Source organism: Mirounga leonina, unplaced genomic scaffold (genome assembly GCF_011800145.1).
Source record: "Mirounga leonina isolate KUSES-001 unplaced genomic scaffold, KU_Mleo_1.0 Mir_448, whole genome shotgun sequence".
In the NCBI taxonomy this organism is placed as follows: domain Eukaryota; kingdom Metazoa; phylum Chordata; class Mammalia; order Carnivora; family Phocidae; genus Mirounga; species Mirounga leonina.
In genome coordinates this window covers 71,655-88,415 of record NW_023270758.1, presented here as the reverse complement: position 1 = coordinate 88,415, position 16,761 = coordinate 71,655, and the positions used below count along the sequence as shown (strand labels likewise).

The 16,761-nt window shown below is 47.1% G+C and overlaps 1 protein-coding gene across 1 annotated transcript in view; it reads right to left on the bottom strand.

The window, feature by feature from the left end:
- Nucleotides 1–532: 532 nt before the first annotated feature.
- The window catches only part of ARHGAP17 (Rho GTPase activating protein 17), a 51,236-nt gene continuing 35,007 nt past the window's right edge, over nt 533–16,761 (bottom strand). Inside the window, exons 17-19 of the mRNA XM_034988029.1 lie at nt 16,008–16,171; nt 10,126–10,746; nt 533–1,457 (exon numbers count right to left, since the gene is read on the bottom strand). Coding sequence (XP_034843920.1) covers nt 1,327–1,457; nt 10,126–10,746; nt 16,008–16,171 — 916 coding nt within the window. The 3' untranslated portion in view covers nt 533–1,326. The remainder of the gene's footprint in view (nt 1,458–10,125; nt 10,747–16,007; nt 16,172–16,761) is intronic.

Here is a 16,761-nt window from a genome sequence, read left to right as displayed (position 1 = left end):
GAGTGAAAACTGAAACATTCTTCAAATAAAGAGGGTCTGTGTTATGTTTCAGAGCCAGCAATAACAAAACACGTGTGCCATTCTGGGGACAATGTCCAGCACGGACCTTCCTAGTCCCCAGACACCCACACCACCTCCTTGGCAAGCACGGTATCTCCGTTTTCTCCTGAGCACCAGCGCTGCAGAGGAAGCACGTCCAAGGCGCCGCCGAGATGCCTCACGGCACATAGTGGGCTCCCTGGAGAAGGGGCTCAATGCCGATGGGCAACCGACACCGAGACCCTTGGTCTCTAAGGGGAGCTTGATCTACAGCCAAGGGGGGATGGCTTCTGAGGAGGGAGACGGTCAGCCTTAAGCAAATATAAATTTAAGATACAGGGGGAAATGGGTTCATGGGTATATATTTTCAATGTCATTAATAAGTGTAGGAAGTGCTTTGGGGACACAGGGATCTTTGATGTCTCACCCAAATTCTGTTTAGTTAAGTGACAAGACAACACGTGCGCGCACACACACACAAGCCACAGTTTTGTTTCCGAGAATTATAAAGTTTTCATATAAACCACAGAATATATTTAATTCAAATTAAACATGAAACTACAATAATGTTCGGTCCTTATCAAGTAGCAATTACATTGTTTAAAAAAAAAAAAACACAGTACATTTCTTTCTACATTCTGGCAATCCAACAAGGCACAAGTCACATCCAGTTTGCTGAGGTGACGGATCCAGCAGTCACCATCAATGCTCGTGGGTTTGAGGGGTCGGGGGGGGCACGACCATATTTCATACAAAATGATTCTGCAGCAATTATGAAGGAGAGGAACCTCCCTCCTAATAGAAGGAAAGTCCAAGTAGCAGGAAGTAGGCGATTTGCATAATGCATGCATTTTATTAAATAGATAGTTCACGCGCTGCTTCTTCTTCATTCCAAATTGCCTTTCGTGCCACCTGCCTCAACGGCTGTGACAAAGATTCCTACACACATCTCGGCAATAATACTCTTTCCATTCTGGGTACTTCTTTTTTCTTTTTCTGTTTTTCTTTCTTTTTAATTTTTTTTTTTTTTAATTTTTTTGGCATGATTTCTTTCCCGTGTAAAGAAAGCCAACTTCAAGACACAGGTCATTCAGCTTAAAGTGTCAGCCTCCACCTTCTCCTGGGGCTGCGGGGAGGCGAAGGCCTGCATGCCAGACCTTCTTTTCCCTTCACTGAAAGCTCTTCACTGTTTGGTCTGCAGAGAGAAGCGCGCACCTGCCCCTGTTCTGCTCGCCAGGGTGAAAGGGGGCGTGGCGGTGCGGGGGCGTGGCCGGGGCGTGGCTTTCTTCACAGGGCGGTGCTTTCTGTATCGTTGTCTATATCCAACAGAATGCGTCCGGGCAAGTCTTTGCTGGCTGAGTCTGAAAGCATGTCAGGAAAGGTGCTGCGAAGCGGCTCTGAAACTCTAGAACTGGTGTCTGGACAAAAACAGGAGACACGCTGTCAGCGTGTGGTAATGCCCACGAGGCCGCCCGAGGGCGCTCAAGAAGAAGAGAAGCATGCACACACACCCTCGATCACTACAGGCACCGTCAGCCCCTGGAAGTTGGGTCAACTCTCTCAGACCCCAGGGCAGCCGAGTGGCACAGCCCTGCCTCCTGGCTCTGGTGGCCCTTCCCGGGAGCCCTCAGAGATGCAGCCCTTGCAGGGGGCGCTCCTTCTGACCGAAGAGAGGAAACCTCATTCTCACCAAGCCTCTCATGCGCTAACTAAAACCTCCTCACAAATCAGGGCTGAGGGGATAGGTGAGCCTCACTGGAGAGAGCCCCCTCCTCTGGGACCCAGGAGTCTGTTCTCCTGTTACTCCTGCTATGCCAGCCCTGGCACCAGTGACATTTTGGGCTGGATCAATCTGGGTTGGGGGGCCGTCCTGTGCCCTGTAGGATGTGCAGCAGCTGTCCTGCCCTTCATGCATGAGAGGCCAGTGGCAGACAGCCCTCTCTCCCCCAGTGTGACAAAGATGTCTCCAGACACGGCCAGATGGCCCCTTGTCAACCCCTGGGTAACAATCCCTGAGGTAGATCACCAGCCTCTCACAAATACCGATTTCTCTTCTCCTTCTAATACTTATACTCCAGTTCCTTTTTCATGTCTTATTATGTTGGCTGGAATTCCTCTAGCGAGAGGGCAAATGCGCAATCCTCAAGCCGTCGGTCCCTCACTCCTCAACCCACAAGAGACATCTTCACCTGTCATGGCCGGCCTCCTGGTGAGGCCGGGGAGGCTCAGATGCATTCGTTCATGAACAAGTACTTACTGAGCATCTACCTGAGAGGGCACAACAGTGAACAAGCCAGACACAGCTTTAATGAAGCCGGCAGTCCAGTGGGGGAGATGGCCCCTGATCAAAACAGAATCATTTGTTTCTCTAGGAGGTGTGTGTTTTAGCAAATTGTGAGGGCCTAGTTAGAGGTTTTACGGCCGGTGCCGGAGAGAAGGGAGAGGTTCAAATTTGCTGTAATTTCACGTTGCCGGGCTGGAGTGTCCTGGGAGTCTCCCCAATATGTTTAAGAACTTCTCTTAACTTCTCTTTCACCTGCTCCTTCTCCACACAGGCTGCGGGCACACGCAGGTGCGCGCTGGGGGGCTCACTTCTTTATGACTGGTTCCTGCTCCTGCATAACCCCACAGTTCTGAGCTGCAAGATCTATTTATTCCCCTTTCTCACAAGGGCTCTTGGGTTGGCAGCCCCAGCCCTCCAAGTTTCCTATGCAACCACAACTCAAGAGAAATTTCTAGATTTATGGAGATGCCAAGGTGTGAGAGGTTCAAGTGCTAAATGCACTTGACAGTTCCGGTCTTACAATAATTGTAAAACCAACTGAACTGCACTGCATTGCACTGTCCAGTGGTGCAGTCAGGGGTGGGCTGTGTGCACAGAACAGGGATCCAAATGTCTCAGACTTGACCTCAGCAGAAAGGAAGTCACGAGAGCAGGGACCGTGTCTGTCTTGTTCAGTGCATCCCCAGTGCCTAGAACAGTGGCTGTTTAACGGCTCAACCTCAATAAAATTTGTGGCTGGCCAGTTGGATGGATAGATGAGGAAGAGCCCTCCAGCCCTCCCATTTTTCCAATCCTCCCCTCCTATAGTCTCAGGCAGAGTAGTCACGTCTCAAAGACAAGACTGGTACAAGAAATCCATTGCAAATTCAATCCCTAACCCAACAAGACAGATGGTGCAACCAGTCAGTGTCTCTTTTTAGCCTGAAGAGTTTACCAGAGACTATGGAACTGCCATGCCTGGTGGGGGACGTGTGATGCAAAGGCACTATACGTACTGATTAGATTTCTACTTGTTAATATGTGGATTTACATGCAAACCAACACCGATCAGCCACAGATCCTTTTCAGAGGACAAACTTTCTTTTCTTTTCCTTTCTTTTTTTTTCCTTTTCTTTTCTCTCTTTTTTTCTTCCCTTTCCTTTTTTTTTTTAAGATTTTATTTATTTATTTGAGAATGAGAGAGAGCACATGAGATGGGGGAGGGTCAGAGGGAGAAGCAGACTCCCTGCCGAGCAGGGAGCCCGATGCGGGACTCGATCCTGGGACTCCGGGATCATGACCTGAGCCGAAGGCAGTCGCTTAACCAACTGAGCCACCCAGGCGCCCCTCTTCCCTTTCCTTTTACTTCCTTCCTTCCTTCCTTCCTTTCCTTCCTTTCCTTCCTTCCTTCCTTCCTTCCTTCCTTCCTTCCTTCCTTCCTTCCTTCCTTCCTTCCCTTCCTTCCCGTCACACATAAATAATTTCTGGATTTGTACTTTCCTGAAATTCTCTATTTATGATGAATACACACAAATTGTACACTCAGGAAAAAAAATGTGTGGTGGGAGCATAAGGGACGTTCCTTCCCTCTGCCTCCTGCCTGCTCCCCTGGTTTGCCTGAAGTTGGCAGGTACATTATTTCCCAGCCCTGCGCCCCCTTACAAGAACCACTTTTAGTTTTTATTTTTTTAAAGACAGTTGATTTAATTTTTATTTATTTATGATTTTATTATTATCTTTAAAGTTTTAAGTAGGTTCCATGCCCAACATGGGGCTTGAACTCATGACCCTGAGATCAAGAGTCACATGCTCCACTGACTGAGCCAGCCAGGCCGGCTGAACCATGTTTAAAAAGAAGACAGCAAATCTGTTCCCACACAAGAAGTAGTAAGAATCAGCATGTGTGCAGAGCCAGCTTTCAGAAGGAGACTGCTCTTCATCACAATGGCTGGACCACTGAGCAGCTACCGTATACCAGACATGGTGCGGGGGGCTCCACACACATCATCGCGTCAGTTCACTGGCCCCCCGTGAAAGGACCCCAAGGCAGCACTAGTGCCACCGTAGAGGTAGAAAGGGGGACTCTGAGAGACTCAGCTCCACACAGAGGATCAGAGCCAGACGGGTTGGGCCCTAGAGTCTGGTTCTTCATTGGCCTAGCGCTCTCCCTCCGCCCCGCAGGAGTCTGTGCGTCCTCGGGTGAGGGTCCCGACAGAGAAGACGGCCTCTGAGGATATAATGCGTGAGTCTTAAACACTCTGGTTCATTGTAGTAAAAAGGTGGAAAAGGTTATTTTAGGAATAACCTAAATCACCTAGAATCCTAAATAACCTAAATAACCTAGAATCATTTGTTTCTCTAGGAGGTGTGTGTTTTAGCAAATTGTGAGGGCCTAGTTAGAGGTTTTACGGCCAGTGCCAGAGAGAAGGGAGATTTTTTAGAAAATCTTTTGAAGGAATTCTATTTTTAAAAAATGCCTCTAGGGGCGCCTGGGTGGCTCAGTCGTTAAGCGTCTGCCTTCGGCTCAGGTCATGATCCCTGGGTCCCAGGATCGAGCCCCATATCGGGCTCCCTGCTCAGCAGGGAGTCTGCTTCTCCCTCTGCCCTTTACCCCACTTGCGCTCTCTCTCTCGCACTTTCTCTCAAATAAATAAATAGAATCTTTAAAAAAATTATAAAAATGCCTCTAGGGGCGCCTGGGTGGCTCAGTTGGTTGAGTGTCTACCTTTGGCTTGGGTCATGATCCCAGGGTCCTGGGATAGAGCCCCATGTCGGGCTCCTGGCTCAGCAGGGAGCCTGCTTCTCCCTCTCCCTCTGTCTCTCCCTCTGCCCCTACTCTCTGCTCTCTCTGTATCTCAGATGAATTAAAAATAAATAAATAAAAATAAAAATAAAAATGCCTCTAAAACCTCCTGGCTGCAAATTTACAAATTTATATGCATTCTAAAAAGGGCTGGTCTTTGAGCATAGAGTTTGGAGCTAAGGTCACATGACTGACGTTATATTATAAAACCCAAACCAAAAAGACAGAGACGCCCAGCACGCTGCATCTCCTCTCAGGCAGAATGTTACCCCTGATCGGCAGCTTGGACAAATCTCACCGGGTTCCTTTCTTTTTTTGAGTATCTGTATCAAGGAAGTTAGCCCCCCAAGGGCCAGAATGGGCCCTCTATAATTGCGGGTATGGTCCTACAAAGTTTATTTGTTACCTCAACAAGATGTGCTTGTCTAAGGTTATTCGAATGGTCACTCTGAGAGGTAATAGACCCAAATACATCCTTGAAATTAAACTTTCCAGGCACAGCTGCAGGGCGAATCAACTTCCCTGCCTGACCAATCTGTAACCTGAGGTAAGGACTCCCTTCTGCTGCTCGCCAGCACGCTAGGGCTGTCAGAGCTTTGGTGCCCAGTTTTTATTATTTTAGTCAAAGGAGAGATCCTGTTCAGGTCTCACTGGATATTTACCTTGACATGATTCTGATGTCTAGTTATTAAAAGTAAACTGCAAGTAGAAGCAGAAGCCACTGAAATGTCCGGCTATGAGCAAAAATACGCCTGCTTAACATTAAGGAGTCATTTGAAAAGATGGTTGTCAAAACTCCATCATAACACGGGATGGAGCATATGATGCAAGATCAAAATCTATTTTTGCAAAATAATTATGGTCAGGCACCCCCTGGACTTTTAGGGAAAAAAAAACTAGAGTAGAGAAAAAATAGAATATGAATAGCAAACTTCTTCAACTGTAGAAGAGTGCCTTCTTATTAGTTCTAGTTTCCAAATCTCCTTTCATATCCGTGATTAATTTTTTTAAATGTGTTTCTTTTGGGATATAAAAAGAGATTAGTTTTAATTTTTTTTTAATTTTTTTATTTATTTGCGAGAGAGAGAATGAGAGACAGAGAGCATGAGAGGGAGGAGGGTCAGAGGGAGAAGCAGACTCCCTGCTGAACAGGGAGCCTGATGTGGGACTCGATCCCGGGACTCCAGGATCATGACCTGAGCCGAAGGCAGTCGCTTAACCAACTGAGCCACCCAGGGGCCCAAAAAAAGAGGTTAGTTTTAAAAAAGAACACCGTGAGAACCAGCAAAGTGTCGCGGTTTTAAGGATGATCCTGAGAGCGACATGGTGTATCCTTGCACAGAGGATGGGTGCCTTGTGGGTATTCTCAGGCTCATGTAATATCATGAAGTATTAAGAAATATCTTCTACTCCTGAGCATTGTCTTTTTCACCCATGAAAGAAGCGATATTGGGAAAACCAAGTGGTGGCATCAGAATCTAAATATGGATGCCTGGGCCCCAGCCCTCCCGTGTCTGGGTTCTAGAAGGCTGGGTCTGGGCATATGAGTTTTTAAAGCATTGACCTATGAATCTAATACATAACTCTGAATATCTATTTTTTCCAAGATAAAAATGATCATAAATAGCTACTATTTACTTAGGACCCCGTGAATATTAAGAACTGTAAGATGTTTTCTTATTTTATCTGATTTAATCCCTTCAGGAGAAATTCTCACAAACATCACCCTCTTACTGATCAGCCAGGCTGTGCCTTATCTGATGTTACACAGAGAGCTGCAATTCTAATTCGGGCATGTCCGAGTCTACAATGTCTTCTTTCTACTACACCTCAAGCCTGCCTGGTATAGAAAAGAACAGAAGTGAGAGAAGTAACAGGGCCAGCCCCGTGAGCACCTGTCACACGTCTGTGAGCACACTTCGTATCCAGGGTGATTGACAGCAAGCATGAACGAAGCCAGCCTCCTTCAGTACATGCACTGTTAGTAGGGATGCAAGCAGGCAGGGTTAGGGTGCCCGGTTAGTAACAGGCATTAGTGCACAAACATGATCATAAAGTAGCACAAGTGCTTTGGCCAATCAGGTGCCTTTTCCTTACCATTAAATATTCCAATTTCAGTTCCTACTGAATATGGCAGGTCATACATCTAAATTATTTAATAAAATGTTGAAATTAGAACACTCTTGGCTAGAATCTATTATTTTAAAAACAGCAAGATGTACACTCTCTTACTTTTGAAGCTAAAAGCCTTGTCATGCTTTCTACAGTGACGATGAAGAAGAGATTCCAGTGACATCAGAATCCCTCCATTCCCCCCGGGCCGGTGCTGAACTGCCAAAGGTGCTTGGCAGCAACAATCTCCCCCAAGAGTTTATCCTAATGCCCAAGCCTTAATTCCACTTTTTTGGGATTAACTGCTCTAAACGAATAACCTGTTTCTAGGAATCTGTGGTTTCCCACGTAAAAACCCACGATGTCGTAATAAAGAAACGCCTTCCTTGGAAGTTATGTTGAAATACCCAATAGCCATATCGGAATGGTTAACACTAGCGGACTCATGAGTCCTAAATGCTGGCCTTCTGTGCGCTTCTGCGGGTAGTCTGGGCATTTTTAAGCAATTAAAAGTTAATTCTGCAATACAAAGGTCATTGTGGTGACCTGGAATTTCTTGAGTTTAGGAGAATTCATAACATAGATTGGTTTTTAAATACTTAGCTTAACATCTTAAGGAAAAGTAGTTTTTATATAAAATTTCCCTGACGTGATAATTATAAAGTACAGAGCCTTATGGGGCTGTACCAGATCAGTAAGATAGCTTTCTGGAATAAATACACCTGGGTGGAGAACGGTATTAAATAACAGACATGATTCTGGTTTGTAGTTCTCGATCTAAAAAGAAGGAAAGATCTGGGTGGAGGGGGGGAATTTTGGTGTGTCCCAAGTATTGACATGTTAAAAGGCTCAGCCTTGATTAGGGCTTAGTTACTTTACTGTTGTGCATGACTTCCACACCCCATCGGGCAACCCCTGGCTTCTGGGTTATAAGGAGTCGGGAAGGGGGACTCATCCCTGTGTCCTCCTCCGTGTCCTAAAGGCCGCACTCTAGTTTCCCTTTCCGGTTTCTCCAGAAAGTCTTACTCAGACCAAAGCTGTGAATACTCTGTCGAAGTAGCCCACCAAAGGTTTAAGGCTCAGCTCAGTGGCTGAGAGCAACGGTACACATAACGAGAGCCTTACGGTGTCCAAATGCGGACCCAAAGGCGGGTTGTAGATGAGCCTCACGGTGCCCTTGGAAAAGCTCATATGGTTTAAGAAAGCAAAATGTAAGCATGCTGGAATGCAAAGGAATTTAGTGTGGGATCTTTGGAGGAAGATTTTTTTTTTTTTGGTCCGAGAATTTCAAACATCAAATTAAGAAGCTCCATGCGGTTAACTTGCACTTAAAATATACAATTAAAAAATTAAAGCTCAAGACACAGGGAACACAATTTTCTGTGCTGACTGCACCCGAGTCCTCTTTGGTTGGATGTGATGAGCCAATCTATGAGAGGTAAATCAGTGAGAAGAGCAGGATCCTTTAGGAAAGGCTTACCAACAAGAAAGAAGACACTCCTCGTATCTTATGAGAGTAGCTTGAAATCGGGTTCTCAATCTACTGACATCTACCTCTTGAATTTGGAGCATTGCGGCTCGGGATGCTTTTGCTAAGAACATAAGGAATGTCTAATGCTACAGAACGGATGGCAAGGGCGTCAAGTAGCTGCTCCTGAGCACACAGTCACAAGCACATATGCAAAACAGGGCTAAGCAGGAGCGTTTCGAGCTGTGGTGAGAGCTGCTTGGGGGGGTTACAGACCTTAGTCCTGGGAACCTTCCCCACCTGTGAGGGCATCTATTGGGAAACAAACAAACAAACACACCAATATGGCTTTGTTTTTTAAAAATAAATGCTGGAGTGTCATCAGAAATTATTAACCATTTATAATATGTGCACTTATGTAGTATATTCCTGGGAAAAAAAAATAGGGTTATCAAAAGATAGACTATTTGGTTAACCCTCATCATTTGGGATACCAGTCCAGGGGATACCGTTGGCTCATTTCAGCAGAGAAGTTGTACGGTACAAACTAGCTCCACGTAGGAAATTTAAAACTAAGCTGTTGTGATTCAAAGCTCCTAAGTGCCATTTTTAAAAACACATTAAAAACCCCATCCACCCCATCCTTAAATCAAATAGTGTATTAGAGCCCTTGGGGTAGAACTTTTTAAAGAAATAATAATTAAGTAAAATGATCATGTTCTAGACTACCTGTAAAAAACAAAACAAAACAAAACAAACCACCCCATTAGGTAGCCCACTGAAATCTATATAATCACCACCACCCGAAACAGGTTTCCACAGGAATTATGGGAAATTCTTGATCCTTCCCCTCCCTCACCACTTGAGGCTCACGCTCTGATGTGATCACGCCCCAAGACTTCTCTTCCCGGAGCATCCAAATGGGCACAGATCACGTTTTTTTAAAGTTATACCCGAAATGCTTCACTTACTATGAACATTTTTAGCTTTAGAAGGAAAATAAGTATCTTAATGAGGAATTTGCTAAGAGATGGATTTCATGCTCATGTTGTACAACACCTTCCACCTGCATTAGGTCATTATACTTAGAAGAAGGTAAAGGTAGATAGGTCTTAAGCACATATGAAACTATAAATCAGAGGCCAGCTAACTTCAAGGGCCAGGTAGTAAATATTTTTAGGCTCTGTGAGCCAAATACTCTCTGATAGGACTATACCACTGTTATGTTAGCACAAAGGCAGCCAAAGACAGTATGTAAACAAATTAGAGTGGCTGTGTCCCAATAAAACTTTATTTATAAAAATGGGCTATGGGCCGGATCTGGCCAGTGGGGATGGTTTGCTGCCCCCTGCTGAAAACCAAAGCCTAAACTGAAAGGGGAGAGTCCGGAAGCAATGTAGCGTGGATGGGGGGAAAGGTCTGAGCCGGTGTCTCACTTACCCGTTACTATTTTGGAAGCAGTGGGAGCTGCATTGGTGAGGGTGCCGTCCCCAGCAGAGTGGGCGCCAGGAGGATGTGGGGGTGGAGGCACACTGGGCCGGTTCCTCGGCTTTGGTACTGGTCTCGGTCTCGGTAAGGTTCCGGTGTGTGGCTGCACCGTCTCAGGGTTACTCACCGCCTGGGTCTGAGAGCCTGGCAGGCTGGGGTTCTGTTTTCCTAAAGGTGGAGTCCTGGGGGGCGTTGGAGTCTGGGGAGGGGTGTGAGGCGGCTGCTCAAGTCCAGGCTCACTGGGCAGTGCCACCGGGGCGGGCGGGCCCTGGCCACTCGGTCTGCTGTGCCCCAGCAGCGCGGCCTGCGTCGGGGGCTGCGGCGGCGGGTGACTGGGGGCTTGTATCGGGGACAGGCTGCTGGAGTACCTCCGGGGCGCAGAGGGCTGCGAGGTGGTGCAGGGCTGGCCGGGGGCCTGGCCCGCGTGCTGGGCGGGAGGAGAAGGGCTGCGGGTGGTTGGCTTTGGTGACAGGCTGGGTGGGTGCGGAGATGTTCCTGGAGAGCTCTGGCCCCCGAGGTGGCCAGGAGGTGGGTTTCCTGGTTTCGGGGGTGCAGGAGCAGGTTTTTTAACAGCTGCACAAAGGGGGAAAACACCTTTCAGTAAGAACAGCACGGCGAGAGCCAACACCGCCTTTATCAGGTGAACCTCACCACGGCGGATCCCAAGCGCCCCGTGCAAGGATGCAAGCGGGAGGGCACTTCACTCTGTGGTCTCCCTCCCCCAAGCCCCCAGGCCCAAGTCTAACCAGGAGAATAGCAGCTGACAAACTCGAATTGAGGACGTCCTTCAAAATGCCTGACCGGCCCTCCCCCAAGCCATCAAGGCCACGAAAACACAAGGGAGGACAGAAACTGTCACGGCCCAGAGGAAACTCAGGAGATGAGGTGGATGCATGCGCCGTGGTCTCCTGGATGGGAGCGAGCCGGGGACAGAATATGGACGTTGGTGGAACTGGTGAAATCTGAACAAAATACGGAGTTTCGTCCATAGTAAAGCAGTGGGGTTGGTCTCTGGGCTGCGATAAACGCACCCTGGGGACCTGGGACGTTAACAGTTGGAGAAGTGGGTGAGGGGCATATGGGGACAACCCACACTGCCTCTGCCACTTCTCTGGAAATCTAAAATTATTCCCAAACAAGAAGTTTATGGTAAAAAGAAAAAGTACCTTATACACATAGGGACCTTTAAAGACCTGCTGTTTATTTTTTAATTTAAAAAATTTTTACTGATCGGGGTGCCTGGGTGGCTCAGTCGTTAAGCGTCTGCCTTCGGCTCAGGTTATGATCCCAGGGTCCTAGGATCAAGCTCCACATTGGGCTCCCTGCTCCACAGGAAGCCTGCTTCTCCCTCTCCCACTCCCCCTGCTTGTGTTCTCTCGCTCTCTCTCTCTCTGTCAAATAAATAAATAAAATCTTAAAAAAAAAAAATTTTACTGATCTCTATACCCTATGTGGGGTTTGAACTCATGACCCCGAGATCAAGAGTTGTATGCTCTACACACAGAGCCAGCCAGGTACCCCAAGACCTGTCGTTTGAAAAGTTCAATATGAAGAAAACTCAGTGAACGGTGGGGGGGCCGCCTCCCTACACGGAATCGCTGCTCTAAGCCCACTGAGCTGCCCACTTGTCAGTGTCCTTCCCACGTGATCTGAGAGCCCGGGAAGAATCAGGGAGAAGCAAGAACAGCTAGAAGAGGGTGACCCCCAAGCATGACTGATCTGCCTATACATGCACCATGGCCCCTTGCCCTAAGCCGGCTTCTCTCAGAAGGCTTAGTTTTTTGTTTTGTTTTTTTTAAATAACAGGAATTCTACCAATTCCAGAATCATTTGAATTAACAGCTATGCTCTGGATAGAAGTACAAGTAAGTCTGGAAGAGTTGTCTTAGCTAGATTTCTCTAAGGAGAGTTGAAGCGCATCACCATCCTTCTCATACCAGTTGAGATCAGTGTCACTAAGAGGGCTTGGGTGCAGAATTTGGTACTGAGGAGGTAGAAATAGAAAACAATGGGTCTGGAGATCAGGTTTTGGGCTGGGAGAGGTGGGTGGAAAGGAGAGATGTTAGTATTTTTCAAATTGTACTGAGATCCTACTAATCTTCCCCAAAAGCGGTAGAGAAATTAAGGAGGATCATTTACCCCACATCACCAGCACACAAGTTAGGCCCCCTACATAAATTGAAGTCCCATTTAAGTCTCATATAAGTCCCATTAGCTCCCTGTAAGACAGGCATTGTCATACCCATTTCACGGTGGAGAAAACCGACGCTCAGAGGAGTCAAGTATTTGCAAAAGATCACACAGCTAATAACTGGCAGAACAGAGGCTCACAACCATGCTCTATGGACTCCTTGAACTCTTTTTCATCCCCTTCCTCCTTCCTACACTGCCTGGCTCCCTGCTCACAGGGCTCAGAATTCAGGCATGAAAAAGGTATAAAGTCTGCTCTGCTCTGCTGGCCTAGAACTTTTGACCCTGGACCTTGGAAGACCTTTTCCTAAAGAAACAACCAACCAACCGACAAAGGAAGGACTCTGGAATAGTAGCCATTCTCTGGTTACCATAAGCAACTTAAAAAGAAAAATGTCTAGCTTTCTATTCTGAGCGATATTAATTGTAAATTCCCACTGGATGAAAGACCATTCCTGGCAGGAAAGGATACCGAGGGAATTAGGAGAGGAGGCAGGAGAGTCGGGTGCCGGGGCCGTGGGAGAATGGTGGACCTTGTCCAAGACCACCTGTGAACGTCTGGGGAGGCTGAGGCGAGGGCTGAAGGATCACACTCGTCCTGTGATCTGTGGTTTGAGGAAGCAGGAAAGACCCCTAAGGTGGCCATAAGGAGGGCCTCAACCTGGAAGCAGGGTTATACCCAGAATCCAGGAAGAGAAGACCTAATTACCCTCCGGGATCAGCTGGGGTACAGATGAAGATGATGGTGGCTCAGGAGAGAGGATCGCCTTAAGAAGGACCAGGTGGGGTCTGTAACCAAGCAGTGTCCCTGACTTTGCCTCCTTGCCTGTAACTTATAAAAATTCCACGCATAAACGGCCAGCTGATCTTCGACAGGGCACTGAGGATATACAATGAGGAAAGGACAGTTTCTTAAATGGGTGGTGTTGGGAAAAGCGGACGTCCACAGGCAGAATAAAACTGGACCCTTATCTTATACCATGAGCAAAAGTCAACTCAAAATGGATTAAAGATTTAAACATAAGAGGGGCGCCTGGGTGGCTCAGTCGGTTAAGCGTCTGCCTTTGGCTCAGGTCGTGATCCGGGAGTTCCAGGATCAAGTCCCACATCAGGGTCCCTGCTCAGTGGGGAGTCTGCTTCTCCCTCTGCCCCTCCCCCCTGCTCATGCGCGCGCTCTCTCTCTTGCTCGCTCCCTCTCAGATAAATAAAATCTTAAAAAAAAAAAAAAAGACTTAAACATAAGACCTGAAAATGTCAAACTCCTTGAAGAAAATACAGAGGGGAAGGCTTCATGACGTCGGAATTGTCAATGGTTTCCTGGATATGGCACCGAAAGCACAAGCAACAGAAGAATGGATGTATGGGTCCACATCAAACTACAAAGCTTCTGCACAGCAAAGGGAACGATTGACAGATGAAGAGGTAACCCACAGAATTGGAGAAAACAGTTGCAAACCATCTATCTGATAAGGGGTTAATTTCCAAAATATGTAAGGAACACCTACAACTCAATAGCAAAACAACTAATAACCTGATTTTAAAATGGGCTAAACACTTGAACAGACTTTTCTCCAAAGAAGTCATCCAGATGGCCAATAGGCACAGGAAAAGATGCTCAACAGGGAAATGCAAATCAAAACCACAGTGAAACATCACCTCACCCCGTCAGAATGGCTACTATTAACAAAACCCCCAAAGACAACAAGTGTTGGCGAAGATGTAGAGAAAATGCAACCCTTGTGCACTGTTGGTGGGAATGTAAATTGGTGCAGTCATTATGGAAAACAGTACAGAGGTTCCTCAAAAAACTAAAATTAGAACTACCATATGATCCAGCAAACCCACTTCTGGGTATTTAGCCAAAAGAACTGAAATCAGGATCTCAAAAAGATATTTGCATTCCTGTGGTCCCTGCAGCATTATTCACGATAGCCAAGATGTAGAAACAGCCTAAACGTCCATCGACGGATAATTGGATTAAAAAAAAAATGGGGTCACCTGGGTGGCTCAGTCGTTAAGCATTTGCCTTCGGCTCAGGTCATGATCCCAGGGTCCTGGGATTGAGCCCCACATCGGGCTCCCTGCTCCGCGGGAAGCCTGCTTCTCCCTCTCCCACTCCCCCTGCTTGTGTTCCCTCTCTCGCTGTCTTTCTCTCTGTCAAATAAATAAATAAAATCTTTAAAGAAAAATGTGGGATATATGGGCAACGGAGTATTATTTAGCCTTAAAAAAGAAGGATATCCTGCCATATACAACATCGTGGATGAAGCTAGAGGACATTACACTAAGTGACATAAGGCAGTCACAATAAGACAAATACTGCGTGATTGCACTTATATCAAGTATCTAAAGCAGTCAAACCCACAGAGTGGAATGGTGGTTGCCAGGGCTAGAGAGAGAGTACTGGGGAGGGGCTAATGGACAGCTGCAAAGCAACAGACATCAAGTTTCAATTATGCAGGATGAGTAAGTTCTAGAGTCCGCTGCACCACACTGTGCGTGTAGTACTCTTAGAGATGTAAGAGGGTAGACCTCATTGTAGGTCTTCTGACCCCAGTAAAATTAAAAAAAAAAAAAAAAAAAAAGAACCACAAGAAGATGTGGGTCAGAATGTTCCAGAAGAGAAAAAATGGAACACAGAAGTTCTAAAGAAGGAATGAGGGACACCTGGGTGGCTCAGTTTGTTAAGCGTCTGCCTTCAGCTCAGGTCATGATCTCCAGGTCCTGGGATCAAGCCCCACGTTGGGCTCCCTGCTCAGTGGGGAGCCTGTTTCTCCTTCTCCCTTTGCCTGTTGCTCCCCCTGCTTGTGCTCTCTCTGACAAATAGATAAATAAAATCTTTAAAAAAAGAAAAAAAGAGGGAATGAGCTTAGTGCATCCCAGGAGCAGAGAGCAGACCAGCACCGCTGAAGCTTGGCGAGAGAGGGGGTGTGGTTAAGTGTGGGGCCCAAAGGCAGGCTGGACCACACCGGCCCCACAGGGGAGGTCTGCACAGAAGCCATCGGAGGGACAGTTTCAACGGAGAGAAGACACGATCTGCTGTGTTTTAGAGCCAACCCCCCTAACTGCTGGTTGGAGGACGGTAGGGATATGGGTGGGAACCATTCAGATCATACAGCACTCAGGATCCAGAAAGCCCTGACCTCAATCTAGAGGTTACAGCGGCTTGCAGACCCGTAGAGCCTGGTTACGACAGAGGCTACAGTGGCTTCCAAGCAGAGGGATGGCTTGGAATGCCAGATTCCTGGAAAACTGGGAGCGTTGTTTCCAAGAAAAAACTTTTTGTTTATTAGGCTTTGTGGCTTAAACATATTCTTAAATGCCCGCTTTTCTGCTCTCTATTATTTCATTTCCTTTTAATGATTTTGCTCTTAAACGACTGATTTTTCTGCTTGCCATTTTTTTTGAAGTTGTTTTTTTTTTTTTAAAGTAATCTCTACACCCAATGTGGGGCTTGAACTTGAGACTCTAAGATCAAGCGTCGCGTGCTCCTTCAACGAAGCCAGCAGGTTCCCCTCTGCTTGCCACTTTAAAACAGACATGGAGATGCCCTGTTGGAAAGCCTTGCAACGTGAATCCCTGTGCTAACCCAAGAAAGTCTGCACATCCCTCCCTAAGGGGAAGGAGTAAAGGTGGCTACTTACCTCGGCGCAGAGTGTGCGGGCTAGGGCCAGCGGAATTGTGCCCCGGGCCAACGGAGAGCTGATGGGAGCCAGCCGCCATCTGCGCCTGGTTCTGGCCACTGGCCATCTGACTGCCATTTCTCCCTGGGGCAGGGGCAGGTGCGGAGTCCTTGGGTTTTGGCGGACTACGGAGAGCAGAAGTCAAGTTCGATGTCAGGCATTCCCCGCGAGAAAGCTAGTCAGCATGCTATCAAAATACCAGATTCCACCCAGAGTTTTCACCTCGGCAGGCAAGGAGGTGATCGGGAATTTTCAACAGTTCACACTGGGTCTGCAAACCCACTACTTATTTGTGGCCACACAGGGCTATTTTAGGAGATTCACTGCCTCAATTGTCTTCCAGCTACTCTGTCACTCGAATATCACGAGACACTATTTCACAGCTACCAACAAGAAATTTCTAGTTTGAGGGGTGCCTGGGTGGTTCAGTCGTTAAGCGTCTGCCTTCGGCTCAGGTCATGATCCCAGGGTCCTGGGATCGAGCCCCACATCGGGCTCCCTGCTCCGCGGGAAGCCTGCTTCTCCCTCTCCAACTTCCCCTGCTTGTGTTCCCTCTCTCGCTGTGTCTCTCTGTCAAATAAATAAATAAAATCTTTAAAAAAAAAAAAAAGAAATTTCTAGTTTGCTTGTACTTCAACTGGGCAGTATTAAAAAACATGAAAGGGCTTTCGGACTTCAAAAGAACGAGATTTGACACACGCAGTGTACAAAACAA